Genomic DNA, 23864 nt, shown 5'->3' with positions numbered 1-23864 from the left:
CAGGGCGAAACCTGGGCTTCCTCGTGGAAATCCCGCAGGATGCAGTCACTGGCACCGTGGGGCAGTCCGTGCTCCTGCCCGTCTCCTACAGATGCAACAGCACCTCTTGCTTCCCGGTGGCAATTCAGTGGCTGTTTGGTCACACCTCAGAAGCAATCTACAACTGCTCAGTACAGAAGTGCTCCCTGGATGATGGGGGGGCTCCCAAGAACTGCTTCACAAAATGTGTCACCAATCCTACATATTCGGGCAATTTTGTGTTCTTCCCCGAGAACGCATCCCTGCTGCTGCGGGACCTGCGGCTCAGTGACAGCGGGGTGTACACCGTCAGCTTTGTACAGCAAAGACAAATCAGGCACATCACCCTGACCGTGCTCCAGCAGCCTGTCCCCACAGAACCTTCCAGCAACAGTAAGTGTCCCTCGTGCTGCCCTGGCAGCATTCCTGTCCCTCCTGATGGGGACAGCACGGGACCCCTGCAGAGGTGTCCTGGGGAGGTGGCAGCCTCCCGATGCCACATCTCCTCTCTCCTACCGCAGGCACTTCTCAAACAGCAGGAAGAATAGCCACACGCATCCCTTGCTGCATCCTCGGAGGCTGCTACTGCTTCATCCTGCTGCTCCTGCAGCTGCTCTTCCACCTGTGCTGGCTGCGGGGCAGCCGTGGGGAAGCCTGTGGCTGCTGCTGGGGAGAAGGGAGCCAGCGTGCGGGAGCAGCCAGGGCCGGGGCAGAATGAAGTGCCCACAGTGCCCGGGCACAAGGAAGGCGCTCAGCTGCTGCCTCGGGGCTGCTTTTCCCTCTGGCACCTGCCCCTCTGCTGGGCAAACCGGGCTCCAGGTCCCTGCCTGCCCCCAGTGCACAACCACTCCCCACGCTTACATACCCCTGCTGTGAAATTCCTGCTCCTGCAGGCAAATAAACACCTTTCCTCTGGCATCCCTGTCTCCAAAGTGCCTGGCATGGGGCTGCAGCACCACCTGAAGCAGTTCCAGCAGCAAAGCGAGAGCCGGGAGAGATTCCCAAAGCTTCTGGCCGGCCCCAGGTGGCAGTGGCACCTCGCAGGGGGGCTGGAGACTCCAAAGGCTGCTTTTGTGGGGCAGGGGCTGGGCGGCTGCTGAGGCTAAAGGGTGACAGCTGCAGGAGGGCCCTGCAGGCGATTGAGCTGCATCCCATGGAAAATCCCCCCAAAAATGGGGATGCGATGGACGCATTTTCTGGCAGCTCCCTGCTGTGAGCGTGGAAGGGGTGCTGGGGCCGAAGCAGCGCCCGTATCACAGAATCACAGAATAACAGAATTTCTAGGTTGGAAGAGACCTCAAGATCATCGAGTCCAACCTCTGACCTGACGCTAGCAGTCCCCACTAAACCATATCCCTAAGCTCTACATCTAAATGTCTTTTGAAGACTTCCAGGGATGGTGACTCCACCACTTCCCTGGGCAGCCTGTTCCAGTGCCTCACAACCCTTTCAGTAAAGAAGTTCTTCCTAACATCTAACCTAAAACTCCCCTGGCTCAACTTAAGCCCATTCCCCCTCGTCCTGTCACCAGGCACGTGGGAGAACAAACCAACCCCCACCTCGCTACAGCCTCCCTTGAGGTACCTGTAGAGAGCGATAAGGTTGCCCCTGAGCCTCCTCTTCTCCAGGCTGAACAAGCCCAGCTCCCTCAGCCGCTCCTCGCAGGACTTGTTCTCCAGGCCCCTCACCAGCTTCGTCGCCCTTCTCTGCACCCGCTCAAGCACCTCCATGTCCTTCTTGTAGCGAGGGGCCCAAAACTGAACACAGTACTCGAGGTGCGGCCTCACCAGAGCTGAGTACAGGGGGACGATCACCTCCCTAGCCCTGCTGGTCACACTGTTTCTTATGCAAGCCAGGATGCCGTTGGCCTTCTTGGCCACCTGAGCACACTGCTGGCTCATATTCAGCCGACTATCCACCATCACTCCCAGGTCCTTCTCTGCCTGGCAGCTCTCCAACCATTCCTCTCCCAGCCTGTAGCTCTGCCTGGGGTTATTGCGCCCCAGGTGCAGGACCTGGCACTTGGCCTTGTTGAACTTCATGCAGTTGACCTCAGCCCATCGGTGCAGCCTATCCAGATCCTCCTGCAGAGCTTTCCTACCCTCGAGCAGATCGACACACGCACCTAACTTGGTGTCATCTGCAAACTTACTGAGGGTGCACTCGATGCCCTCGTCCAGATCATCGATGAAGATATTAAAGAGGACCGGCCCCAGCACCGAGCCCTGGGGGACGCCACTAGTGACCGGCCTCCAACTGGACTTGGCTCCATTCACCACGACTCTTTGGGCCCGGCTATCCAGCCAGTTTCTAACCCAACGAAGCGTGCGCCAGTCCAAGCCAAGAGCAGCCAGTTTCTTGAGGAGAATGCTGTGGGAAACGGTGTCAAAAGCCTTGCTGAAGTCAAGGTAGACCACATCCACAGCCTTTCCCTCATCCACCCAGCGCGTCACTTTGTCATAGAAGGAGATGAGGTTCGTCAAGCAGGACCTGCCTTTCATAAAGCCATGCTGACTGGGCCTGATCGCCTGCTTGCCCTGCAAGTGCTGCGTGATGACTCTCAGGAGGATCTGCTCCATGAGCTTTCCTGGCACTGAGGTCAAACTGACAGGCCTGTAGTTTCCCGGGTCTGCCCTCCGGCCCTTCTTGTAGATGGGCGTCACATTTGCTAGCCGCCAGTCAACTGGGACCTCCCCCGATAGCCAGGACTGCTGATAAATGATGGACAGTGGCTTGGCCAGCTCCTCTGCCAGTTCTCTCAGTACCCTTGGGTGGATCCCATCCGGCCCCATCGACTTGTGCACATCCAAGTGCCGTAGCAGGTCACCAACCAGTTCTTCATGGATAGTGAGGGCCACATCCTGCTCCCCATCCCCTTCCACCAGCTCAGGGTACTGGGTATCCAGAGAACATCCGGTATTGCCGCTAAAGACTGAGGCGAAGAAGGCATTGAGCACCTCCGCCTTTTCCTCATCTCTTGTAACTAAGTTTCCCCCCGCATCCAGTAAAGGATGGAGATTCTCCTTAGTCCTCCTTTTTGTGTTGATGTATTTATAGAAACGTTTTTTGTTATCTTTAACGGCAGTAGCCAGACTGAGCTCCAGATGAGCTTTGGCCTTTCTAATTTTGTCCCTGCACAGCCTCGCTACATCCTTAAAGTCCTCCCTAGTGGCCTGCCCACTTTTCCAAAGATTATAAACCCTCTTTTTTCTCCTAAGATCAAGCCACAATTCTCTGTTGAGCCAGGCTGGTCTTCTTCCCCGCCAGGTCATCTTTGGGCACGTGGGCCAGACCGTTCCTGCGCCATTAAGATTTCCCTCTTGAAGAGCGCCCAGCCTTCCTGGACCCCTCTGCCCTTCAGAACCGCCTCCCAAGGGACTCTGCCAACCAGTGTCCTGAGCAGCTCAAAGTCAGCCCTCCGAAAGTCCAATACAGCGGTTTTACTGGTCCCCTTCCTGGCCTCGCCAAGAATAGTGGGGGCACAGGGGACACCCCACAGCCCCCTCTGTCCCCGCAGCCCCAAAGCGTGCAGGTGGCACAGGAAGGAGCCGGGGCTCGCCCGCCCACCCGCAGCGAACCCCACGGCGCCGAGGGGCTGAGCGAGAGCCTCCGACTTCCTCCTGGCCCAGGTGAGCGCAGCAGCCGCAGGCGATGTGTCCCGGCCGGCGCTGCTGGGGCCTCGGCTCCCTCCTGCTGCTGCTGCTGCTGCTCGGTGAGCTGGGGACGGGGCCACTGCGGCTGGAGAAGCCAGCGGGGAGGAGGCTGGGGCCAAGGGGGTGTCAGGGCAGGTCATGCAGGGAGCCCGCTTTCCGGCAGCTACGTCCAGTTGGTTCCCAAAATCAAGGGCACCACGCTGAGGTCTGGTGTGTGGGCGTGAGGCTCCTGTCAGGGGGCAGTGGGGCAGGGTGGGCTGAGCGCTGTGCTTCAAGGGGGGAGAATCTGCCCTACTGAAAGTGAAGCGGTAGAAGATAATTGCACAGGAAATGTGACTATCAGTCCTCAGCCATATGTGGTCACTGGCTGTCCTCTCAGCAGACCTCATGTTTTTCCTGACCCCTGCTGAAGGATTTGGAAACACCATCCCCGGAGAGCACGGCAGGACAAGGGAGGACTGCTGACATCTGCTCCTCCACAGCGGTGAGTGGAGCCCACCCCCAGCAGAAAAACCTCTTGATCTCCCTGGTGCCTGCTAGAGCACAAAATAACCTGCAGCAAAATGAAGACCGAGGTCTGAATTTGGACGCCCAGAAACACAACCACCCCTTTATGAGCCTTGTGTGTCCCAGAGCAGCTTCTTCTCGGAGAAGACACCTTTGGAGAGCCTGATACCTTGAAACATCATCTGCAAAGAAGACCTGCAAGGCAGGGGGGATTAAATCCTCCCTGTGGGACCAGGGCCTTGGGGGGGCACCAGGGAGCCCTTGCAGGAGGTGATGTCCTGCTGCACCCATGCTCAGCTAAGGCACGGGGAGCAAAGTGCCCCTTCTGCTTCCACGGGTTTTCTCAGCTAAAATAAAGTTTTGCAAGAGTTCCCAGAGTTTTGCCTTATTCTCCTGCACTTTGGTAGCATTTGTTATAAGTTGCCCCCTTAGTTAATTTTCAGAGAGCATTGCATTAATAATAGAAAGGAATTTACTGAGTAAGCAACAGCAAGCAAAACAGCGCTGGGCGGCTGGGGAGTCTCGGCTCCGCCAACGGCGCGCACCTCACCCCCGCCAGGGTCCCTTTTTGTATCTTGGTAATTCCGGGATTACGCAGCACATCCTGGGATATTCTGCGACTGCGCGCACTGTTGCTAGGGGGTCGTCTCTGTCCCTCTGGTGCTTGTGAAGATGAAGGCCGTAGTCTTCCTTGGCGTTGTGGTTCAACTTCTTGTTTTATTTGGTCATGTTGGCCTAGTGTGAGACAGGAAGGCAGGATGTTGATACACTAGTTTAGCAGCTTATCAGGAGATGGTTACATGAGCTTTGCAGCAGTGTCTTTGAACAAAAGAGGAAACTGAGATGCAGAAGGAGATAAGGGTAGGGGGTTCTCTTTTTTGTTATATTAAGCAAAAGAATTTTCATAGTGTCTAGGCAAGTATTATACAGCTCCTTACTTCAGCAGGGAGCTCTCACAACTCCCGCTCCTCAAACAGAACTCCTTGTTTTTATAATACAAAAGACAATGAACAAACATTTATTGTGTATTACAGCATTGAGGCACGTTGTGCTTTCTTCTTGGCAACTCACTTGCTTTTGAACTAAAATTCTCTTTCTGACGTCCTTGGTCTCAGGCAGGTGAGTTTGCCCTGCTGGACCAGTGCCATGCAGAAGGGGCTGCAGGACTTGGGGTGCCAGAGGAACTGCAGTGCCCAGTTCTGGAGGTTTTGGGAAGCGTTTGGTCCATGCATCTCGAGAGAAAGGCCAGTGTCTGCTGGTGCTGCATTGGCACTGATTTGGCCCAGTTTTGTGCTCGCGAGGCCTGCTGAGACCTGCCCTCCAGGGTGGGCCATATGCAGAGGGGATCCCTGCATTTGTGGTGTGATGAGGTTGAAACTCCACACTTTTTGGGGGGCTACACGTGTAGGCCAGGGGAGGGGAAAGCAGGCCCCATGCGTGCCTCACACAGCAGCACAGTGCAGGCAGACCTCACAGAGAAACTGACAAAGTATGGGTTTGATAAGTGAATTTATCAGTCTGGTGGGGCTGGAAACTGGGTAAACAGCCAGGCCCAGACATTCAGAACCCAACAGGACATGGTGGTGAGCAACCAGCTCCTCGGAACGCAGTGCCACTCCTCCCCGCAGGAACAGCAGCGGCTTTGCGGCACGCCGGGGTGGGAGCAGCTGCTGGCAGCAGAAAACCTCCCAGGAAAGAGGAGAAGAGGCAGCAGGAACGGAGAGGAGCCATCAGCAGGGAAATGGTGAGCCTGGCGCCAGCCCACCCTCGGCACTGCCCTCCTGAGCATCAGGAATCCAGCCCCCTGCAAGCAACTACCTGACTTGCAATCATCATTACTTTCAAAACACAGGATTTTTTGAGCCTTTTCTCCTTGGCAGATGCAGCTGCACCGTCCCATAGAGCTGCTGGGGACCAGCTGGATGCTCCCGGCAGGTAAAGTAGGGGATGGTGCCACCCAGCAGGCTCGGGGCTGGATTCTCACCTGCTGCAAACCAGCAGAGGTTTCAGCAGAGCTTTGCAATTGTGCATGGGTAGCGCTGGTCCATGTGGATTAGGCTTTTTAAATGGGACAAATCGCTTGTCCTGCAAGGACGGGCATCTCTGCTCCACTGTCCAAAGGCAGAGGAGGTAGAAGCAACTCAGAAGCATGGAACCGGGAATAAACATCCTCTGCGGGTAGGTTTATCTGAGACCAGGATATGTAACAACACAGAATTTATTGCAGATATGGAAATAATCTCACTGTGGTCTTTATCAAAGCACCGGCTGGCTTGAAGCACAAATGTACAAAGCTTTTCAGGGTGAGCAGCTGAAATGGAAACCTAACCTGTTCAGGTATATGCAGTGTTTGCCAGATGCCATGGTGTCAGGGAGTGCTGAGCACCTACAGGAGGAGTTTTGCGTATTGCAGGCGTACAGAGATGCTTGTAATGAAATATTTTCTCTTATTTTGTGCTGACAATAGCGTGTAAAGAGTGCTCTTCTAGAGCATGGGGATTTTCAATTATAAGCTTGTTTCTTCTCCTCGCACACATCTCTCACAGTTTGGGGGGCACAAAAATAAAAACCGATGGCTGTTTCTAGAGGTCACGAGCCCGTCAGCAGGGCTTGGTTTGTTGGCATTCTTACGCCTAACGCCTGTCCTTGCGCTGCAAAACCACCGGGAGAGATTACCGGCCGGGGCCAGTTCCCAGGGGCTTTGCAGACAGCAGGCGGCAGTGTGAGGCACGCCAGCAGCTGCGAGAAGGGAGGATGCTGAGCCTGCGCTGCCGGCTGGGGCTCCTGCTGCTGGCCCTGCTCCGAGCATCTCGCCCGGACACTCAGGGGCAGCCTGGCAGCCCCGAGGGGAGAGGAGCTCGGGCAGAAGTCCCAGCGTCTCCATCAGGAGAGGCACAGGACAGGAGCTCTTGTGGTGCTGGGATTGCACCGGCCATTTCGCAGCTGGTTAGTGAGCCTACCAGCGGTGGCGCCCCGCTAGACCTTCTCTTCACAAACAGAGAAGGAGTGGTGGGAGATGTGGTGGTCGGGAGCTGTCTTGGGCAGAGTGACCACGAAATGGTGGAGTTCTCTGTTCTTGGCTATTCGGGCTATAAAATGGAGCATGATCTGACTCTACTGGTGTCTGTCATGCTTTCGGCCGTGCTTCCTGCAACAATGAAGTATCCTTTATTGTCAGCGCTGGATGCACGGGGGATCCTTCCACTTAACGTGCATGTTCGAAGTAACAAACAATCTCATATTTATATAGCAAAACAATGAATATTCAATTAACGCCTATACATATTCATTACTGAAACCCGCCTACTCTCACTTCGTATGCTAGTTAGCTTATCAGTCCTTGTGCTTACACAAAGCCTCCCAAGAATTGTGGGCAGGGATCTTCGGGGCAGTGGTATTTGGGAGTTAGACTGTAGGTCTTCCTCATGATGTACTTTTCATCTTTTACTAAAGAATGCCAAGTTGGCTGAATCAGTTGTTTTCCAAGTCCCAGGAATGCAGACTTTGCTCAAGTTAGCTCAAGTTTCAGCATAACTGAAGTTTGACATATAACGAGATGTTGAATATTTTGTTCTCATTACATTTTCAACTACAAGATTTATTCTATCCTAAAGTGAGTTTATACAACATCAATGCTGATTGTGCCTCGGGGAAAACAGACTTCAGAAAAGAAAGAAAAAAACAAAAACAAACAAACAAACAAACAAAAAAAAACAACACAAAAACTACTGTGAACAACTGCTGAAAACAGCAGCTGAGAAGAGGAAGGAGGAACACAGACAGAAACAGTCCCGCAGCCCCCAATGTCAGTGCGGCAGGAGGGCAGGAGGGGCTCCAGGCACACAGCAGCAGTTCCCCTGCAGCCTGTGGAGAGGCCCCTGGTGGAGCAGGCTGTCCCCCTGCAGCCCATGGGTCCCACATGGAGCAGATCTCCACGCTGCAGCCCGTGGAGAGGAGCCCACGCAGGACCAGGGCATCTGGGGGAGCTGCTGCCCACGGGGTACCCACGTTGCAGCAGTTTGCTTCTGATGGGTGCACCCTGTGCTATGGACCCGTGTGTGGAGCAGCTCCTGGGGAGCTGCATCCTGTGCGAAGCACATCTGGGAACAGTTTGGGCGTTTTATGGGAGGAACTCCACGCTGGAGCAGGAGGAGGAAGTGGCTTCGTCCGCAGACAAACCATTTGTTTCACTATATTTCCCCTCCCTGCACTTCTGAGGAGGGGGAGGAAGGGGGAGGATTCAGTGTGCTGAATCTGAGCTGGTGCTAGGACAGCTGTGCTGGGGCTCCGCGGAAATGCAAGGTGGGGTTAATTGGTTAATGGCTGGGAGGGTGGAGCAAGGCTGCAGGGAAGGCACAGCCCTCCGCTGCTGCTGCTACTTTAGGAGAACAACGGGACCGAGGTGAGTACAGGGTTAGGAACGCAAAAAGGGGTTGGGGACAGGGAGGTGGGGACTGGGATAAAGCCAGGGGGATGGAGCCATGGGGACAGAGGGACCCCCCTGCTTTCCCCTAGGGCTGCAGCTGCTCTCCCCCACAGGGTACCGGGATCTGCTCCCCCAGCTCAGCTTCCCCTCCTATCCAGCCCCTTAAATACCAAATAAACACTTACTGCCTGTAAGTGCTCTGTGGAGTTCAGAGCTCATAAACGTCCCGTCTGTCTCCACTCAGCCCATTCCTGTGTTTTTCCACGGCTCCAGCATCTTGCAAGGCTTTACACTTAACTCAGAGGTTAACGTAAAAGCTAATTCTCCGGACAACCATTGCTGGGTTTTCCCTGCCTCCAGCGCCATGGGTGGGACTGTGAGAAGCCTCCTCACCCCAGCTATGTTCATCATTGAGCTTAGGGCTGAAATTTTGCATTAAATGTTCCCGACGCATTTTTTCTTTTTGCTCATTCTCGCTTTTGTTTTGACCACATCCTGCAGGATGAAAAAGAATTTCCCTGCCAGTTTGCGTTAGCTGCGAAGAGCCATGCTCCTCTACAGTTGTGCTGCTACTTTTAGAAGACAAGGCAAGATTTTTCCTTCTGTTTAATTACCGGTGAGTAGCGTTTTTTTTCTGCTTTTCACCAGTTTTGGTAGTCCTTTTTGCTCTGTGAGACAGGGATAGCTGATCTACATCTCTCTCACAACAGGGATTCGTATTTGCTAACTGGATGTTTGACCTGAAGATTTGCATCTTTTTTCATGTCAGGAGAGTCCAATAGATCATTCCAGATAATTTATCTTGCAGTGAGGTTTTTATATTTGATCTGTCAACAAGAAGAAATATCTGACTGCTGTGTATGTGCCCTCCCCAACCCCCCCCAAAATAACTGTGGTCCTGAGTGCTAGAGCTGAATTTTCACATTCCTGCTATTTCTTTCCATCATGAGGCCTTTTTCTTCCTTATCTGAGCCCTTGGCGAGGGCTGATAACGACCGACCAGGTCTGCTCCTTGCCCATCCTCTGTGCTTGCCCTGCACAGCTGCTGCAAAGTGGTAACACAAGGGCACACAGCAGTGAGGGGCCCACGAGCAATGCTGGGCAAAGCTGGCTGCAGACAATCCTGCTTCTGTCAGCCCGCACACAATTTTTTTTGATTGTTTTTGAAGCTGTTAGAGCCGCTGCAGCTGGCGCAAAGCAGTTCCTTTTTCTAAAGGCTGTGCTGGCTCCCCAGCCTGCAAAGAAAGACCCTGGGCTGCTGTTGCTCCTCTGGCACAAATAGTGTTCCTGTTTGTTGGGGTGGCTGCTGGTAGTGTAGCCCTGCTCCCTGTAAGGAGCTCTCTTCAACAGCTGACATGCAGCTCATCCCTGCAAGAGGCTTGATAGGCGCTGCTGATGCATCTCCCAGGGCTGATAGGCTGGAAGCACACGCCTTACAAAGTACTCTTTGTGAAACACCAGCAGGCTAGTGTGCTTCTGCTTCATTTTTTCCTCATGAGTGTTTTGTAGAAATGAAAGACAAGGCACAGAAGAGATGCTAATCGTAGTCTTATGTCCATCTGTCTTCATGAGCCTGTCCTCCCTTACCTGTGTTATAGCTAAACTCCTTGAAACACCTGCCCTCATCAAAAGTCTCTGTGTTTGCAACTGCCTCTCATGCCACAAATATCTGTGGGAGGTGTTTGTCTCACTGAGATGCAATGGCCTGTGTGATCACTGTTACACAAAACCACCTGCCTGCCTTATGCAGTCATTTCCTTCCAAGGGCTCTTCTCCGTTTCCCCCAGGTTTCTGAGGAATGAGATCTTATCTGCTGGAGGATGGATTCATTTTTTTAAAAAGTAGCAGCAAGTCACACAAGAGCTGCATTGCACGCCCTTCTTCCAAATTTTCCTTACTCTCCGTCTCCTGGGGATCCTCAGTGCGTCTCCATGAGCACAGGGAGAGCTGGGAGGGACTCCAGCCCCCAGCAGGAAAATAGGGCGTTTCCATGCTGGTTGGGATGTGCCTGGAAAAAGGAAATTCTCCATCTATAAATGGTGCCAGCTTTCTGCACAGCCACTGTTCTTACATCCTTAAAATAGTTGCATACACCATAAACCAAAATATCTTTCCCATTTTCCTGTCAGAAACCACAACACTTTATTGCCCAAACTTTGGAGGATACCAGAGAAAAACAGCCAAAAAGTGGCTGATTGTGGCACCAGCATGGGGAAGAAGCAAGAAGAGTTAGGAATCCGTGTTTTGTCAGGAGATGATGACCTGGTGGCCATTCCACAGACATGGTGGGACAGCTCACAGGGCTGGGCTGTGGCCGAGGACTGGTATGTTCTGCTGAGGACAGGCAGGCCAGCAAGGCGAGGTGGAGGAGTTGCTCTTCATGTGAGAGAGCAACTACGTTGTATTGAGTTCTGCCCAGGGGAGGATGAGGAGAGAGCTGAGAGTCTGTGGGAGAGAATTAAGGGGCAGGCTGGTGTGGGGAATAGTGTTGTGGGTGTCTGTTACAGGTCACCAGACCAGGATCAGGAAGCTGACGAGGCCTCCTACTGATAGCAGCCTCACGATCACAGGCCCTGCTTATCCTGGGGGATTTCAGCTACCCTGACATTTACTGGAAGGCCTCAGCCAGCCACTCACAGTCCCGGAGGTTCCTCCTGTAATAAATGAAGTCTCAACCGAATCTGAATTTAGTAATATTTATAAAAGGCAAGTAAACAGCGCTGAGTGCGCGGGGAGTCTATGCTCTACCAGCACGTACACACTAACATCGAACTTTCTAAATATACAGAACACTGCTTTTACATATTAACCCCGAGTATGCCTATAGATATGAATCATAAACATGGCAAAGTTTTAAAAAGCAAGTGTTTCACAAACAATCCTTAAAGGCAATTACTATTAATGTCCATGACTGGGGGAGCAGAATTGGAGTTGGTAATCCTGGTTGGAGTGCTCCCATATCTTCCATCGTTTCATTGATTTTTCTCAGATCATATAACAGTCTCCATTTTCCATTCCTTTTCTTGATTACAAACACCAGAGAATTCCAGGGCTAGTCATGGGAACAACACATCATGCTTTAAGTTAAGCAACTCGGCCTTTGGGCCTTATGTATCCTGTTCCTCCTGGATCAAAGGGAAACATTTCCGTCTCCTTTTCAAGGCCAATAGGGCCTGGGTCAAAAGGCACGTCCAGATCACCAGGGGGCATAACAGCAAAGGCCTGTGATGGCTGTAGTGGTGGGGGGGTGATGGTGTAGCAGAAGGATCGGTGGATGAGCCCGCAGTTCCCTCACTGTCTGGCAAACCCCACGTTTCTGACTGTGGTCCCACACGGCTCTTTAAGGCCTCAGAGACAGCTCACCAGGTGCCGAGCAATCCTACTGCAACCTTGTCGTTTTTAGTTGCAGAGTCCCACACCTTGACCTCAATTTGGTCCCATATTTGAGGCTCATAAACTGTCTGATTGTTAATAAAAGGAATAAGCTGTAAGGTTACCAGGACAGTCTTTGTTCCTAAGGACGTATGATTCCCCATAATGCGCAACTGCTGACCAGCGAGGGGCAGTTGTGTGCACAGGTTCGCTTCTCTCAGCTCGAGCTTCTCTCCATCTCCAGTGCGCCTATTTCCAGCAACTTTCTGTACGAGCTTCTCTGAGTGGTTTGCTGAGTTCGGCCGAACATCTCTTCGTGAGGTGATCAATGTGCCTGTTCCCGTCCTGGTCTCTGTTCTGCTAGCCTGTCCCTATTCATTCCTTCTTTCTACTTCTTTATTGATGACATAACTTCATCACATTGTGTTGCCTTTTTATCCTGAAGGCAGGCTCCCCTCTTATACCATTCTCCCCAGTTGTTTCTTTTGAAAACAACTTTTAATTGGTCAAAGAACTTTGCATAGAACAGCAACAGCAAACACCCAGCAACTTCCATGCCCTAATAGCTGGAGAATAAGCAACCCAAGACTGCATGGTGTCTCCTGAATCACCCTTCTTTAATCCCTCTAAACTCTTTTACATTCCTGATGGCTTCATTGTTAACAGTCTGATATTGTCATTAACCATGAGGTTTGCCGACTGTTGCAGGAAGAACGGCCAAAAACATCACAGACGCTAGTATGGTCAGATCATGCTGCCTTTTATTACCCGAATAGCCTGACTTCTATAGTAAACTTAACAGGGGCGGATAGTGCCTCACACAAGATTATCGGTCAAAAACACTCAGACAAACAACTGCACGAAAACAACCCCACCTGCAAGAAAACAACCCCCTTGGAATTAGCAGTCATGTAGATCCCATCCTTGAAGCCAGCTGCTGGCAACAATATTTTTCTAAATTCCTCAATTGGGCAGTGTGGGAACTTCTCATAGTCATCCTGGTAGCTTGGTTTGCTCAGCTGCAGCAAGCCGTGGGATCTTTGCTGTTTCAAAAATCCCTCAACAGCCGACCCCCATGGCCATGCTCCCACATCTCCCCCTTCTTTACTAACTTCAACCATTTTCTTGACATGAATTATCACTCCATATATCACACTCCAGTGCATTGATGATAACTTCCAGATGCAAATGGTGGATGTGCCAACTAGGAGAGGAGCACTGCTGGGTCTTGTGCTCACCGGCAAGGAGGGGCTGGTTGAAGTGGTGAAGGTTGAGGGCAGCCTTGGCTGCAGCGACCCTGAGATGGTGGAGTTCGGGATCTCATGTGGCACAAAGAGAATATCGAGCAGAACTGCCTCCCTGGCCTTCAGTAGGGCCAACTTTGGCCTTTTCAAGCAATTGCTAGGGGAAATCCCACGGGAGAGGGTACTTGAAGGAAAAGGAGCCCAAGAGAGTTGGTTAGCGTTCAGGGAGTGCTTCTTCCGAGCTCAAGATCAGAGCATCCCAACAGGTGGGAAGTCAGGAAAGAGAGCCAGGAGACCTGCATGGCTAAACAGGGAAGTGCTGGGCAAACTCCAGTGGAAGAGGAGGGTCTACAGATCATGGAAGGAGGGCTGGCCACTTGGGAGGAATATAAGGGTGTTGTCAGAGGATGTAGGGAGGCAACCAGGAAAGCTCCGGCCTCCCTAGAATTACACCTCGCGAGAGGGGTCAAGGACAACAGAAAGGGCTTCTTCAAATTCATTGTGGATAACACTAACACTAGAGGCAATTTAGGGCCACTGCTGAATGAGGTGGGTGCCCTGGTGACAGAAGATGAAGAAGAGAAGGCAGAGACACAAAACTGGGAGGAGTGGCTGACAGGCCGGAAGGCTGTGCTGCCATCCAGATAGACCTGGCAGGGAGAAATTCAATGAAATATGAGGGCAAGTCCTGCACCTCTGAAACCTCATTTCTCAAAATCCTTTTAGCAGGGCAGAAGCCAGGCCATCAGCTCCATCACAGGGGTGAACACAATGTGCATGGCCTGTTTCCTCTTCCCTTGGGTTTTGGCTGCTCTTGGGGTGAGGATGCTGGGCTGGGCACCTGCTTGGAGTGATCCAGAAGCAGCTCCATGGTTGAAAAGGCTTTTTTCTTCTTTTCCTTCAGATGCTGCTCTGATGTTTGCAGGGGTCCATGGAAGCCAGCTGGATGCTGCCAGGAGGTGATGTCTCTCTGGAGTGGGCCCATCCTCCTGCACAGGTTCTCGTCTCTGCATGAGAAGCTCCTTTCCCACCAGCCTCAGGCTGTCTCTAAAACAGATCATGTCTCTAAAAAATCTTAAAAAAAAAATAAATCTTAAAATCTTTGTGTCCCATCTGAGACTCTAATTACAAGTCATTAAATTTTGTCCCTTTGACAAATATATCTGCTCCTCCCACGTCATCTTTGCTCCAGTGCTTTGCAAAACAGTAGGAAAAAAAATAAAAATATTAAAAAAAAAAAAGAGCAGTAAATTTGGTCTCTGTCATCCAAAAGCCAATGATTACATCTGAGCTCTGCAAGCCAGCCTCTAGCAGTGTTGCACCCCACTGCAAAATGTGTTAGGTGCAGACAGTTTGTTCTTGTGATCAGTTGCACAAAGGGAACGGGATGTGATTGGGGTTTTCCAAGTCACCACGATGACGGATATGGCAGGTGCAGAGCCTGCAGCCACACACAAGCTCAGGAGCTAAATCTTCCTGAGGAAGTGAGGGAGGGAGCTCAGCCAGAGAAGTGTTTCTGTACAGGCAGGGGCACGGCCGTCACGGGCAGCGGCTCTACAAATGGGTGTTGAAGGGACGAGGCAGAGCTGTAGCACTGCCAAGCTGCAGTGAAGGGAGGGCTGCAGAAAGCACCAGCACTGCTGCCTGTGTTGCCATCGGCTGGCAGTGCGTGGGGGGTGCTGAGGGTGCTTTTCACGGTGTCGTTCCCAGGCTGGTCCATCGCTGCTAGTGACCCTCCTGAGAGCGTTGCTGCAGAAGGAGCTCCACCCTCGTGCCGGTTTGAAAGCCCCTGTGGCTCTTTGCCATGTCCTTCGCAGGCTGTGAGTGTGAGAGGGGACTTGTCCTTGGGCTGGGTACCACCGCGCAGCCCTCCTGCTGCAGCAGACCTGGGAGAGGTGGAGAGCAGGCACCTGCAGCATTGCCACGCTCGCTTGCACCTCTGTGCTGCAGAAGGGCTGGTCGAGGCGTGAGCATCCTGGCAGGAGCCTCCCAGTGCTGCAGCCTCACCGTGCCTGGGTCCCACCAGGTTCGGGTGCTGAGGGAACTGGGTGAGGTCCGGGGGTGAAGCCACGCTGAACGTGGTCCCACTGAGCAGCTCCTGACATGCAGAAGCCCCGAAGGAGCCTGATTCCTGTTGTTTTCATTCCAAAAAGCAAGGAAATACTTGAACCAGTTACGAACCATTTTTATAACGTGCCCATAATGTTATGATTTTTTTCTTATAAAGAAAAAAGGGAGGACGGAAATCAGATGTGCACAATGGGTTTCAAGAAGGCAGTTGGGGCCTTTCCAAGAAGAGCATAAGAGCAGCTTGATTTGTCCTTTGGCTTTTGCTTAGAAGTAACCCACCCTGCTCTGGCTTCTCTCCTGTTTCCAGACCTGCTGCTGCTTCTGCAGGTGTCCTCTATTGCAGCAGAAATGACAGAGCTCTGGGCAGAGGAAGGATCCTCTGTCACGATGCACGCACCGGCTATCAGGAACATCAGCTTGGCCAAGTGGGAATACATAAGACAGAACATCCCCGAATTAATCCTGGATTACTACACAGAGTCGCAGTCAGTAACCATTTACCCAGCTTACAAAGGCAGAGTGGATTTCTACCGAAACAACGGCTCCCTTGTCCTGCAGGAGCTGCGAGAGACGGACAGTGGCACCTATAAAGCAACTGTTAACTTGTTGCAGGACAAAGCAACAACAACCACTCTTACAGTGATCAGTAAGTCAAAAATTGGTTGAAAGGATGTTTTTCTCTGACCATCAGTAGGATTTGCCATCAGTAGGGTGCACAGGTATGCCTCCCCCGAAGTGGACTAGAGGAGGACTTTCTGGTTTCATTACTGCCTTGAATGACATGGACTGGAGACCCCAGAAGAATTGCTGGGAAATGTTGTAATGTATTCTGAGACTGAATCTGGCTGTGGGTTGAGCTATGGGTTGGGAATCGTGGCTGCTCAGTGCCTCCGTTCTTGTACCTGCTTCCTTCACCACGAGCAGCTGCTCACAGGAGGTGAATGTCATAAAATGCCCTCCAGAGACAGGATTTCTCACCAAGCGTTGCAGCCTCTCCCTTCACACCAGCATTGCCTTCCTCTTCCTCTGCACTTCCCTGCAGGACAAACAGAAACGAGAGCTCACCCTGGTTTGCATTGCCCTTTCCTGGAGCTCAGCAGCACTGCAGGAGCACCCTGCATGTAGGACATCCAGGGAAGAAAGATTTCAGGAGCATGTGGTTGCTCCCAGGTGGAGGTCCAGATGTAGCTAAGAGCAACCCCAAATGCTGCAGGCACCATGGGCAGTGATTCCTCCCACCAGCCCAGGCTGCCCCCAACCCCATCTGAGCTGGCCTTGGGCACCTCCAGGGATGGGGCACACAGAGCTTGTCCTGACAGCCTGTGACAGTGCCTCTGTACCCTTGTAATAAAGATTTTTTTCCTTGTATCTAATCTAAAGCTACCCTTTTTTAGTTTAAAGCCCTTACCCCTTGTCCTATCACTCCACTCCCTGGCAAAGAGTCCCTCCCCAGCTTTCCTGTAGCCCCCTTTAGGTACTGGAAGGTTGGTAAAAGGTCCCCCCAGAGCCTTCTCTTCTCCAGGCTGAACACCCCCAACTCTCTCAGCCTGTGTCCATAGCAGAGGTGCTCCAGCTCCTGATCATCTCTGTTGTCGCCCTCCTCTGGACTCTTCTAATACGTCCATGTCCTTGTGCCAGAGCACCCCTCCACCCCACTGCTGTGCGGGGGCAGCTTTCTCCTCTTGGAAGTGTCCATAAAGTCCCCGTCATCACTTCCCAGCATAATCCCAAGGTGCAGCTCTGTCGGGTCGGTGTCCGTGGCCCCAGGGTGCCATGCCTGAGCTCCAGGGGCCGGTGCTGCCCACCCCTGGGGAGGTGCCGTGGCTTAAGGGCAGGGACTGGGACATCGGCTCTGAGCTTGGTGGATGCTGCCCTGCTCCTGCACTGTCTTCTCCCCTGCCAGACTCAACCGAGGCACTGAGCTGAGGTGCGAATGAGAAGGGGAGGTGGTGCTCACCCCGCGTGGGGCTTGCTGTTCTGGCATTTCATGCGGGGCGGGTTTAAGGTGGGAGGAGAGGCAATCCCAGGCAGTGCTGCCATGTCGCTCTCTGCTTTCCAGAGCCCTTGCCCCAGCCCAAGCTCCTGAGCAGCTCAAACCTGGCTGGTTCACTCATCAACCTGACCTGCGTGCTGCCAGAAGGAACGGTGGCTGATGTCTCCTGGAAGAAGGATGGACATCCCCTTCCTCCCGAAAAGTTCAGTCAGATCACTGGGAAGACCACTGTGCTGCAGATCAGGAAGGCAGAGAAGTCGGATTGCGGCTCCTACTCCTGCATAATCAACAACTCCATAAGCTGGAAGGAGGCAGCCCTCAACCTGACCGTGACAGGTTAGCATTGCCCTGCTGGGGTGGGTCCGGTGGTTTGCCACCTTGTCACACCAGCCCTGAGCCCACAGGTACCTGGACGAGACCCCCAGCAGCTCTGCTGTGCTCCTGGGGCTGGCAGATGGATTGTTCGTTGGCTGTTGTCTCACTTGGACCTGCAGCCTTTGTGCATTTAGGTGCCAGCTCAAGCCCGCTCTGTCTTCTCATCTCTAGCAGGTCTGGGCACCAGCACTTTGTCTCTGAGACCCTCGCAGGTTTCAGCTGCCTCTTGTGGGATCTGCCACGCAAGGAAACCCAGTAATCCTTTAGGGTTTCGAGCTTGTTGCAGACTCCTGGGATAGCTGCTCCATGTTGTGGGGTTGTCCTCCATGCAGGTCTTACTCCTCCTGCCCGTGCTGCACAGATGACGTCCGCTGCTGCGCTGGTGCTCACTGCCATCTCTGCCGTCCTCTTCATTATCCGGCTCTCTCAGCTGGGGAAGCTCAGACTCGGTGAGTGCCCACGCCTGAGCTCCTCTCTCCATGCCGTGGAGAGGGCAGGGGGCGAGGCAAGCCCCTTCTCTCCGAACTCACCGCGGTAGTTGGAGGAAGCTTGCTCGATGGTCGTGGAGTTCATGCACTTCTTCTTATGCTTCTGTGGCTTGAACAGAAAACAAAATTTCCTAGCAGCAGTAATCCCAAATGGCTTTGGGAGAAATTGGGCCACCCGCAGGTATCATGGTATGAGGCATAGGAGTTGTTCCTCTCTGTTATCAGGAGTCCCTGGGGAGAAATAGAAAGGGCAGGACACAAAGAGCTTCCTGCGTGGAGGTGCTGAGAGCTGACCAAGGGCCACGTGGCATTGGGTTTGGCGACCAAGCACACTGGTGTTTGGGTCAGAATGGTGCAAACTGCTGTGCACCCATACCCAAGCTTACGGGTTGATGTGGGTGCTTCTGTAGCAGCATGATGGTTAGCAGAAAAGAGACCATAAGACCTAGCCAACAGCAAGTCCTCCCATCTGGCTCGCATCTCATGGTTCCTCCAAAAGTCAAACAAAGCCCTTTAGAAGCCTACCAAAAGCCTTTGAAATCCACCAGCGTTTGTCTTTGAGGTTTCCAAATCTCGGGAATTTGATTCTTTACAAGGGAAATGTGTGCTTGGTGTTCACCTTCCCTTCCCAGGCTGCACCCTGGATCCCTTGGTGAGGTTCCGAGCCCTAACTCAAAGATATTTGCCTTTTTCCCAGGAAAGGAAGCGTGGGAATGGTTAGTGATGTCCATCCTGGGGCTGCTGTGCACCTCTTCTCTCCTCCTGTTGGCTGCCTCTGTCATCTGGATGCAGGAAGATGGTAGGATTCATTTAAACTGAGTTGTTCTTCATTTCTCCCGTGTCTTATCTTTGATGACACCAAAGACCTCCAGGTCTCTCCAGCAGCATCCTTGTCTGATGCAGTGCTGTTGGGTTTGGAGAATCAATGTCAGGGTTCCCTGCTCTGTAGTGTCTGCCTTGGCCAGGAGAAGCTTTCCCATCTCACCTCCTTGTTTAATTCTGCTCCCCACAGGTCATTCTGCTGCCTTCATCCTGCTCGGGCTTATCCTCTCGGCTGGGATCGTGGCCATGGCACTGACGGCGGTGGCGATGGCGCCGTGCAGACCAGCAGTGCTCACATACTTCAGGTCCAAAGACTGTGAGTTGCTGTCAGTGGCCTAAACCTCCGGTGCAAAAGGCCCAAGGAGAGCCTGGGAGCAAACTCCCCGTGCCGGCCTGCCCTCCTCTCCCATTTCTCTCCCATCCACCAGAACTTCTCCCCTCTCCCAGGGCACCGTGTCATCCTGTGCATTACAGCCACGACGCTGGTAGTCAACCTGCTGTTCACCAGCCTCCTGCTCCACAACTTCCATCAGCTCCACGGTAATGGGCGGCCGGGTTGGCACCACGTGTGGCCTTGGTCGCCTTCCTTCTGGGGAGAGGTGGGGTGTTCGGGGTGGGACTGGCCTCAGCCAGGGAAGAGAAAGTCCTTGGGTGGCTTTGTAGGCTGTAGTTGATGCAGTCATGGCAAGCCCTGTGCTTAGCCGGGAGGTCACAGCAGGGCAAGGTTTGCCCCTGGAGCTCCAGAGCGTGAAACACCAGGATGCTCTGAATGACCTTCATGTTCTGTAGATGTTCAAGGGGGGCAGGAGAGCAACCACTGACAAGTTCTCACTGTCTCCTTGGCAGAGCGGGGCTGCTCAGAGGATGTCAATCTGACCATTGGCTTCGTCATTCCTGCTGTGGCAGTCCTCCCCATGCTGCTGCTCCTCTTCCTGTGGTGTAAGTAGCCCAGAGGTTTCCATCCAGCCACACCAAGTACCTGCTCCATCACTGAGACCCCGCTCTCAGCTCCCTTCCCCTGGCAGCAGGTCTTGAGACAAGAGGCAATGTGCCTCTGCTTCACTCAGGGATCCTCAAGGAGGTGTTCGTGGAAAGCGAGTTTCTCCTCCCAAATGTGGAGGATGCTCTTCTGCTCTCCTCCTGACTCAGGAGATGCGGGCTGGTGCCCAGCTGGTCACTGACCTGAAGAGTAGTGAGCCCACAGTGTGACTCCCCAGAAATGTGTGCTCAACTCTCATCTCCTGCAAGAATGAGTGCGGAGGAGGCTCCATTACGTGTTGAAGAGAGGGTGGGAAGGGGACCCCTGCTTTGCCAGGGTGTGCAGAACAATTGGGAATCGGAAATACAAGAAATATTGCACTAACCTACCAAGGGCTGGTAGGTTAGAGGTGCAGGGGCTTGCAGGCAAGGTGGGTGTCTGTCTCTGTGCTGCCTTCTGGCTCTCCATCCAAAACAGAGATCTGGTTTTGGACACAGAGGGGTTTGGCCACGTGAAAGCCTCCAAAACCCATTCTTCCCTGCAGTCGCATTTTCACATGTCCCCATGAAGCTCAGGGTGGTGTTGCAAACCCAGGAGCTGATGCCCTCTCCTTTGTTTTCAGCTTACAAGAAAAATCAGGAGAGGCAGCAGCAGCCGGACCCCCAGGAGGTCACCCACAGCTTACAGACCACGTCCACCTTGGTGACTTCCTGTACAGATCAGGTGTCTCCTTCTCTGGGTGCTGCAGATACTTGTAATGGTACGATGAATATTCAATACTCACCGGGAAGCATCCATCTGCCTTCCTGCAGAACAGCACGGGTGGATTTATCACCACCTGGGGAGTGACATCAGAAGAATCAGTCATTGGAAAATCTGGTACATTCCTCCTAGGCCATTCCAGAAACTGAACTAGTGCCAAAGTGGATACTGGATGATTTTGAGTCTTAAGGATTCTTTGTAATACATCTAGGTTAGATTGCTGCTCTTTTTGCTTCCCGTAGTTCCCGACCGCTCATCTCCTGTCCTCCAGATCAGTGATGGTGCTCAAGAGCCTTTCCTTTTCCTCCAGCTGCGGTTGGGTTGGGCATTGCCACTGGAATGGGCTGCTACAGCCTCACTCGTTGTGCCCCACGTTGGGTGCCATTTGTGGTGACCGAGTGCACAGACTCTTCGTGTGATCAAGTCTCTATTGCAACCCGGCTATGCTCCTTTTACACACTTTCCTTCCAGAGGTTTTCCTTCCACAAATCCTCCAGCCCCGTTTACAGTCCTTTGATCCTTGTATTTCTCAGGCTGGTGGGTACCTTATTGCAACCTCCTGTTCCCATGCTGGGTTTTGGTCACACTTTGTAGCTTTCCTCTTTCCTGGGCCTCGTGGCAGTCCTTGCTCTTACCTCCTCTTGTTATTCCCGTATGCCTCAGACTCTGTGGTGACTCGCATCCCCCACATTTCTCTTGTCTTCAGCACTCCCTTCCTGTTTTTTCACGAGTCTTATCCACATTTCTAACTAAACCTACTTTTTCTACATTTCCCACAATTTATCCATATATGGTGCTAATTAAACCTACATTTTCTGCATAGAATCATAGAACCATAGAATATCCCGAGTTGGAGGGGACCCATGCGGATCATCAAGTCCAACTCCTGGCACCGCACTGGTCTACCCAAAAGTTTAGACCATGTGCCTGAGTCCGATCTCTTCTTAAATTCAGATAGGCTTGGTGCAGTGACTGCTTCCCTGGGGAACCTGTGAAGAACCTCACCCTGATGTCCAGCCTAAACCTCCCTTACCTCAGCTTAACACTGTCCCCCCTGCACTGGTGTTTACACAGAACAGGTCACCTGCCTCCCCACTCCCCCTCATGAGGAAGCTGCAGACAGCGATGAGGTCCCCCCTCAGCCTCCTCTTCTCCAGGCTGACCAGGCCCAGTGCCCTCAGCCGTCTTCCCCTCTAGGCCCTTCACCATCTTCATCACCCTCCTCTGGACACTCTCCAACAGTTTCGTGTCCTTGTGCTGTGGTGCCCAGAACTGCACACAGCACTCGAGGTGAGGCCGCACCAGCGCAGGGCAGGCAGGCAGGACAATTCCTTCCCTCGACCGACTAGCGATGCCGTGCTTGGTGCACCCCAGGGTACGGCTGGCAATATGTGATTACAGATCCCACACTGGTCTACCTCTTTGCAGGTGCCCTTTCCTGGGTACTGACTATTATTGTGGTTGGCAAGCTCTCCTTTTCTATTTTTATATATTTATATATATATAAATATTTTCATATATATATTTATATAAATGTTGAGTGATTTTTAGAACAGCAAGGAGACCATGACTTGTTTCAGCTGATCAAACCAAGGTACGAGGGCGACTACGAGGAGTTCCCATGACAGTGTTCCTATACTGCCCAATTGAGGAATTTAGAAAAATATTGTTGCCAGCAGCTGGCTTCAAGGACAAGATCTGTGTGACTGCTAATCACAAGGGGGTTGTTTTCTTGCAGCTGTCTGTCGGAGTGCATTTTGACTGATAATCTTGTGTGAGACACTATCCGTCCATGTTAAGTTTGCTATGAGAATCAGGCTATTTTGGTAATAAAGAGAGAGCATGATCTGACCATACTGGTGTCTGTCATGTTTTCGGCCATTCTTCCTGCAACATATATATATATATATATATATATATATATATATATATATATATATATATATATAAAAATAAAATTATATATATATATATATTCTGATTTTTTATATATATTTAAAAGAACCAGTGACCTAGCCTGTGCTGATTTCCCTTGCACAGGCTCTTAACTAACCTTGTGGTCGCACCACAGCTGTCAGTGGTTTCCATGCTTTGTGGGCTGTAGACTTTTGGGTTCAGGTGAAGGTCCTTTGCTGTCCCCCCTGGTATCAGATGAGAAATATTCAAACATGAAAAAATTAAATAAATAATAAAAAAAGAAATCCTACACTCACCTTTTTCTTTGCTTTGCTAGAGCTGCAGCAATAGAAGGATTCCATTTGGATCCTCTGCTGGTGTCCCCGTTGTGTCTCCTAAAGCACAGGATAGTTCAGTGCTATCTGGGCCCCAGCTCTGGGGCCAGATCCTGCCTTGGCCAGCTCTGGACCAGGTTTCTCGAGGGGGTGCAGGCCAGGGCAGACTGCTTTACAGACCAAACTAAAGCTGAGCAGTGCCCTGGGTTGCAACAAATCCCGTCCCAAGGGAAAGCGCATCCCCGGGGCAAGGAAAGCCCCTGTCCCAGCCAGGCTGGAGCACAGCTTGCCAAGATGCCTCCTCCAGGCCATTCCAGTGCGTGACCACTCTTTGAGAGAAAAAGCTTTTCCTGATATCTAAATCTCCCCAGGAGCAACTGTTGGCCATTTCTTCAAGTCCTATCATTAGTTATCTGAGAGAAGAGGCCGACTCCCTCCTCATCACAACCTCCCTTCAGGCAGTTGTAGGGAGCAATGAGGTCTCCTCTGAGCCACCTCTTCCCCACACCAAAAAACCCCAGTTCCCTCAGCCGCTCCTCACAGGACTTGTGCTCCAGGCCCTTCACCAGCTTTGTAGTCCATCTCTGGACACGCTCCGGGGCCTCAATGTCCTTCTTGTAGTGAGGGGCCCAAAGCTGAGCACAGCACTCAAGGTGCAGCCTCGCCAGAGCAGAGTACAGGGGGGCGATCACCTCCCTGGTCCTGCTGGCTGCACTGTTCCTGATGCAAGCCAGGATGCTGTTGGCCTTCTTGGCCACCTGGGCGCACTGCTGGCTCACGTTCAGGCAAGCATCGACCAACACCCCCAGGTGCTTTCCCTCTTCACAGTCCTCTAGCCACTCTGCCCCAAGCCTGTAGCTCTGAATGGGGTTTGGCCGAAGTGCAGGACCCGGCACTTGGCCTCGTTGAACTTCTTCCCATTTG

General features: G+C 52.4%; 1 protein-coding gene and 1 long non-coding RNA gene across 2 annotated transcripts; both read left to right on the top strand.

Moving 5' to 3' along the window:
* Window positions 1–8493: 8493 nt before the first annotated feature.
* On the top strand, window positions 8494–15724 carry LOC116494469. Its single transcript, XR_004253880.1, has 5 exons — window positions 8494–8580; window positions 9106–9220; window positions 14125–14179; window positions 14931–15040; window positions 15598–15724. It is a non-coding gene; the product is annotated as an uncharacterized LOC116494469 (long non-coding RNA).
* A 49-nt stretch (window positions 15725–15773) lies between these two features.
* Window positions 15774–21576, top strand: LOC116494468. Its single transcript, XM_032196384.1, has 8 exons — window positions 15774–15936; window positions 17350–17619; window positions 17991–18107; window positions 18844–18945; window positions 19159–19284; window positions 19416–19508; window positions 19815–19907; window positions 20570–21576. Exons 3-8 carry the CDS (start codon window positions 18020–18022, stop codon window positions 20794–20796), a joined length of 729 nt encoding a protein of 242 aa, XP_032052275.1. The 5' UTR covers window positions 15774–15936; window positions 17350–17619; window positions 17991–18019; the 3' UTR covers window positions 20797–21576.
* The last annotated feature ends 2288 nt before the right edge of the window (window positions 21577–23864 follow it).

This window comes from Aythya fuligula, chromosome 13 (genome assembly GCF_009819795.1).
Source record: "Aythya fuligula isolate bAytFul2 chromosome 13, bAytFul2.pri, whole genome shotgun sequence".
Classification (NCBI taxonomy): domain Eukaryota; kingdom Metazoa; phylum Chordata; class Aves; order Anseriformes; family Anatidae; genus Aythya; species Aythya fuligula.
This window is presented reverse-complemented; position numbering and strand designations above follow the sequence as displayed.

Coding starts and splice junctions, on each gene's coding strand:
- LOC116494468 (XM_032196384.1), top strand. CDS start 18,020: ATGACGTCCGCTGCTGCGCTGGTGCTCACTGCCATCTCTGCCGTCCTC. Junction 18,108..18,843: donor GCTGGGGAAGCTCAGACTCG/GTGAGTGCCCAC, acceptor CCTTTTTCCCAG/GAAAGGAAGCGTGGGAATGG. Junction 19,908..20,569: donor GCTGCTCCTCTTCCTGTGGT/GTAAGTAGCCCA, acceptor CTTTGTTTTCAG/CTTACAAGAAAAATCAGGAG.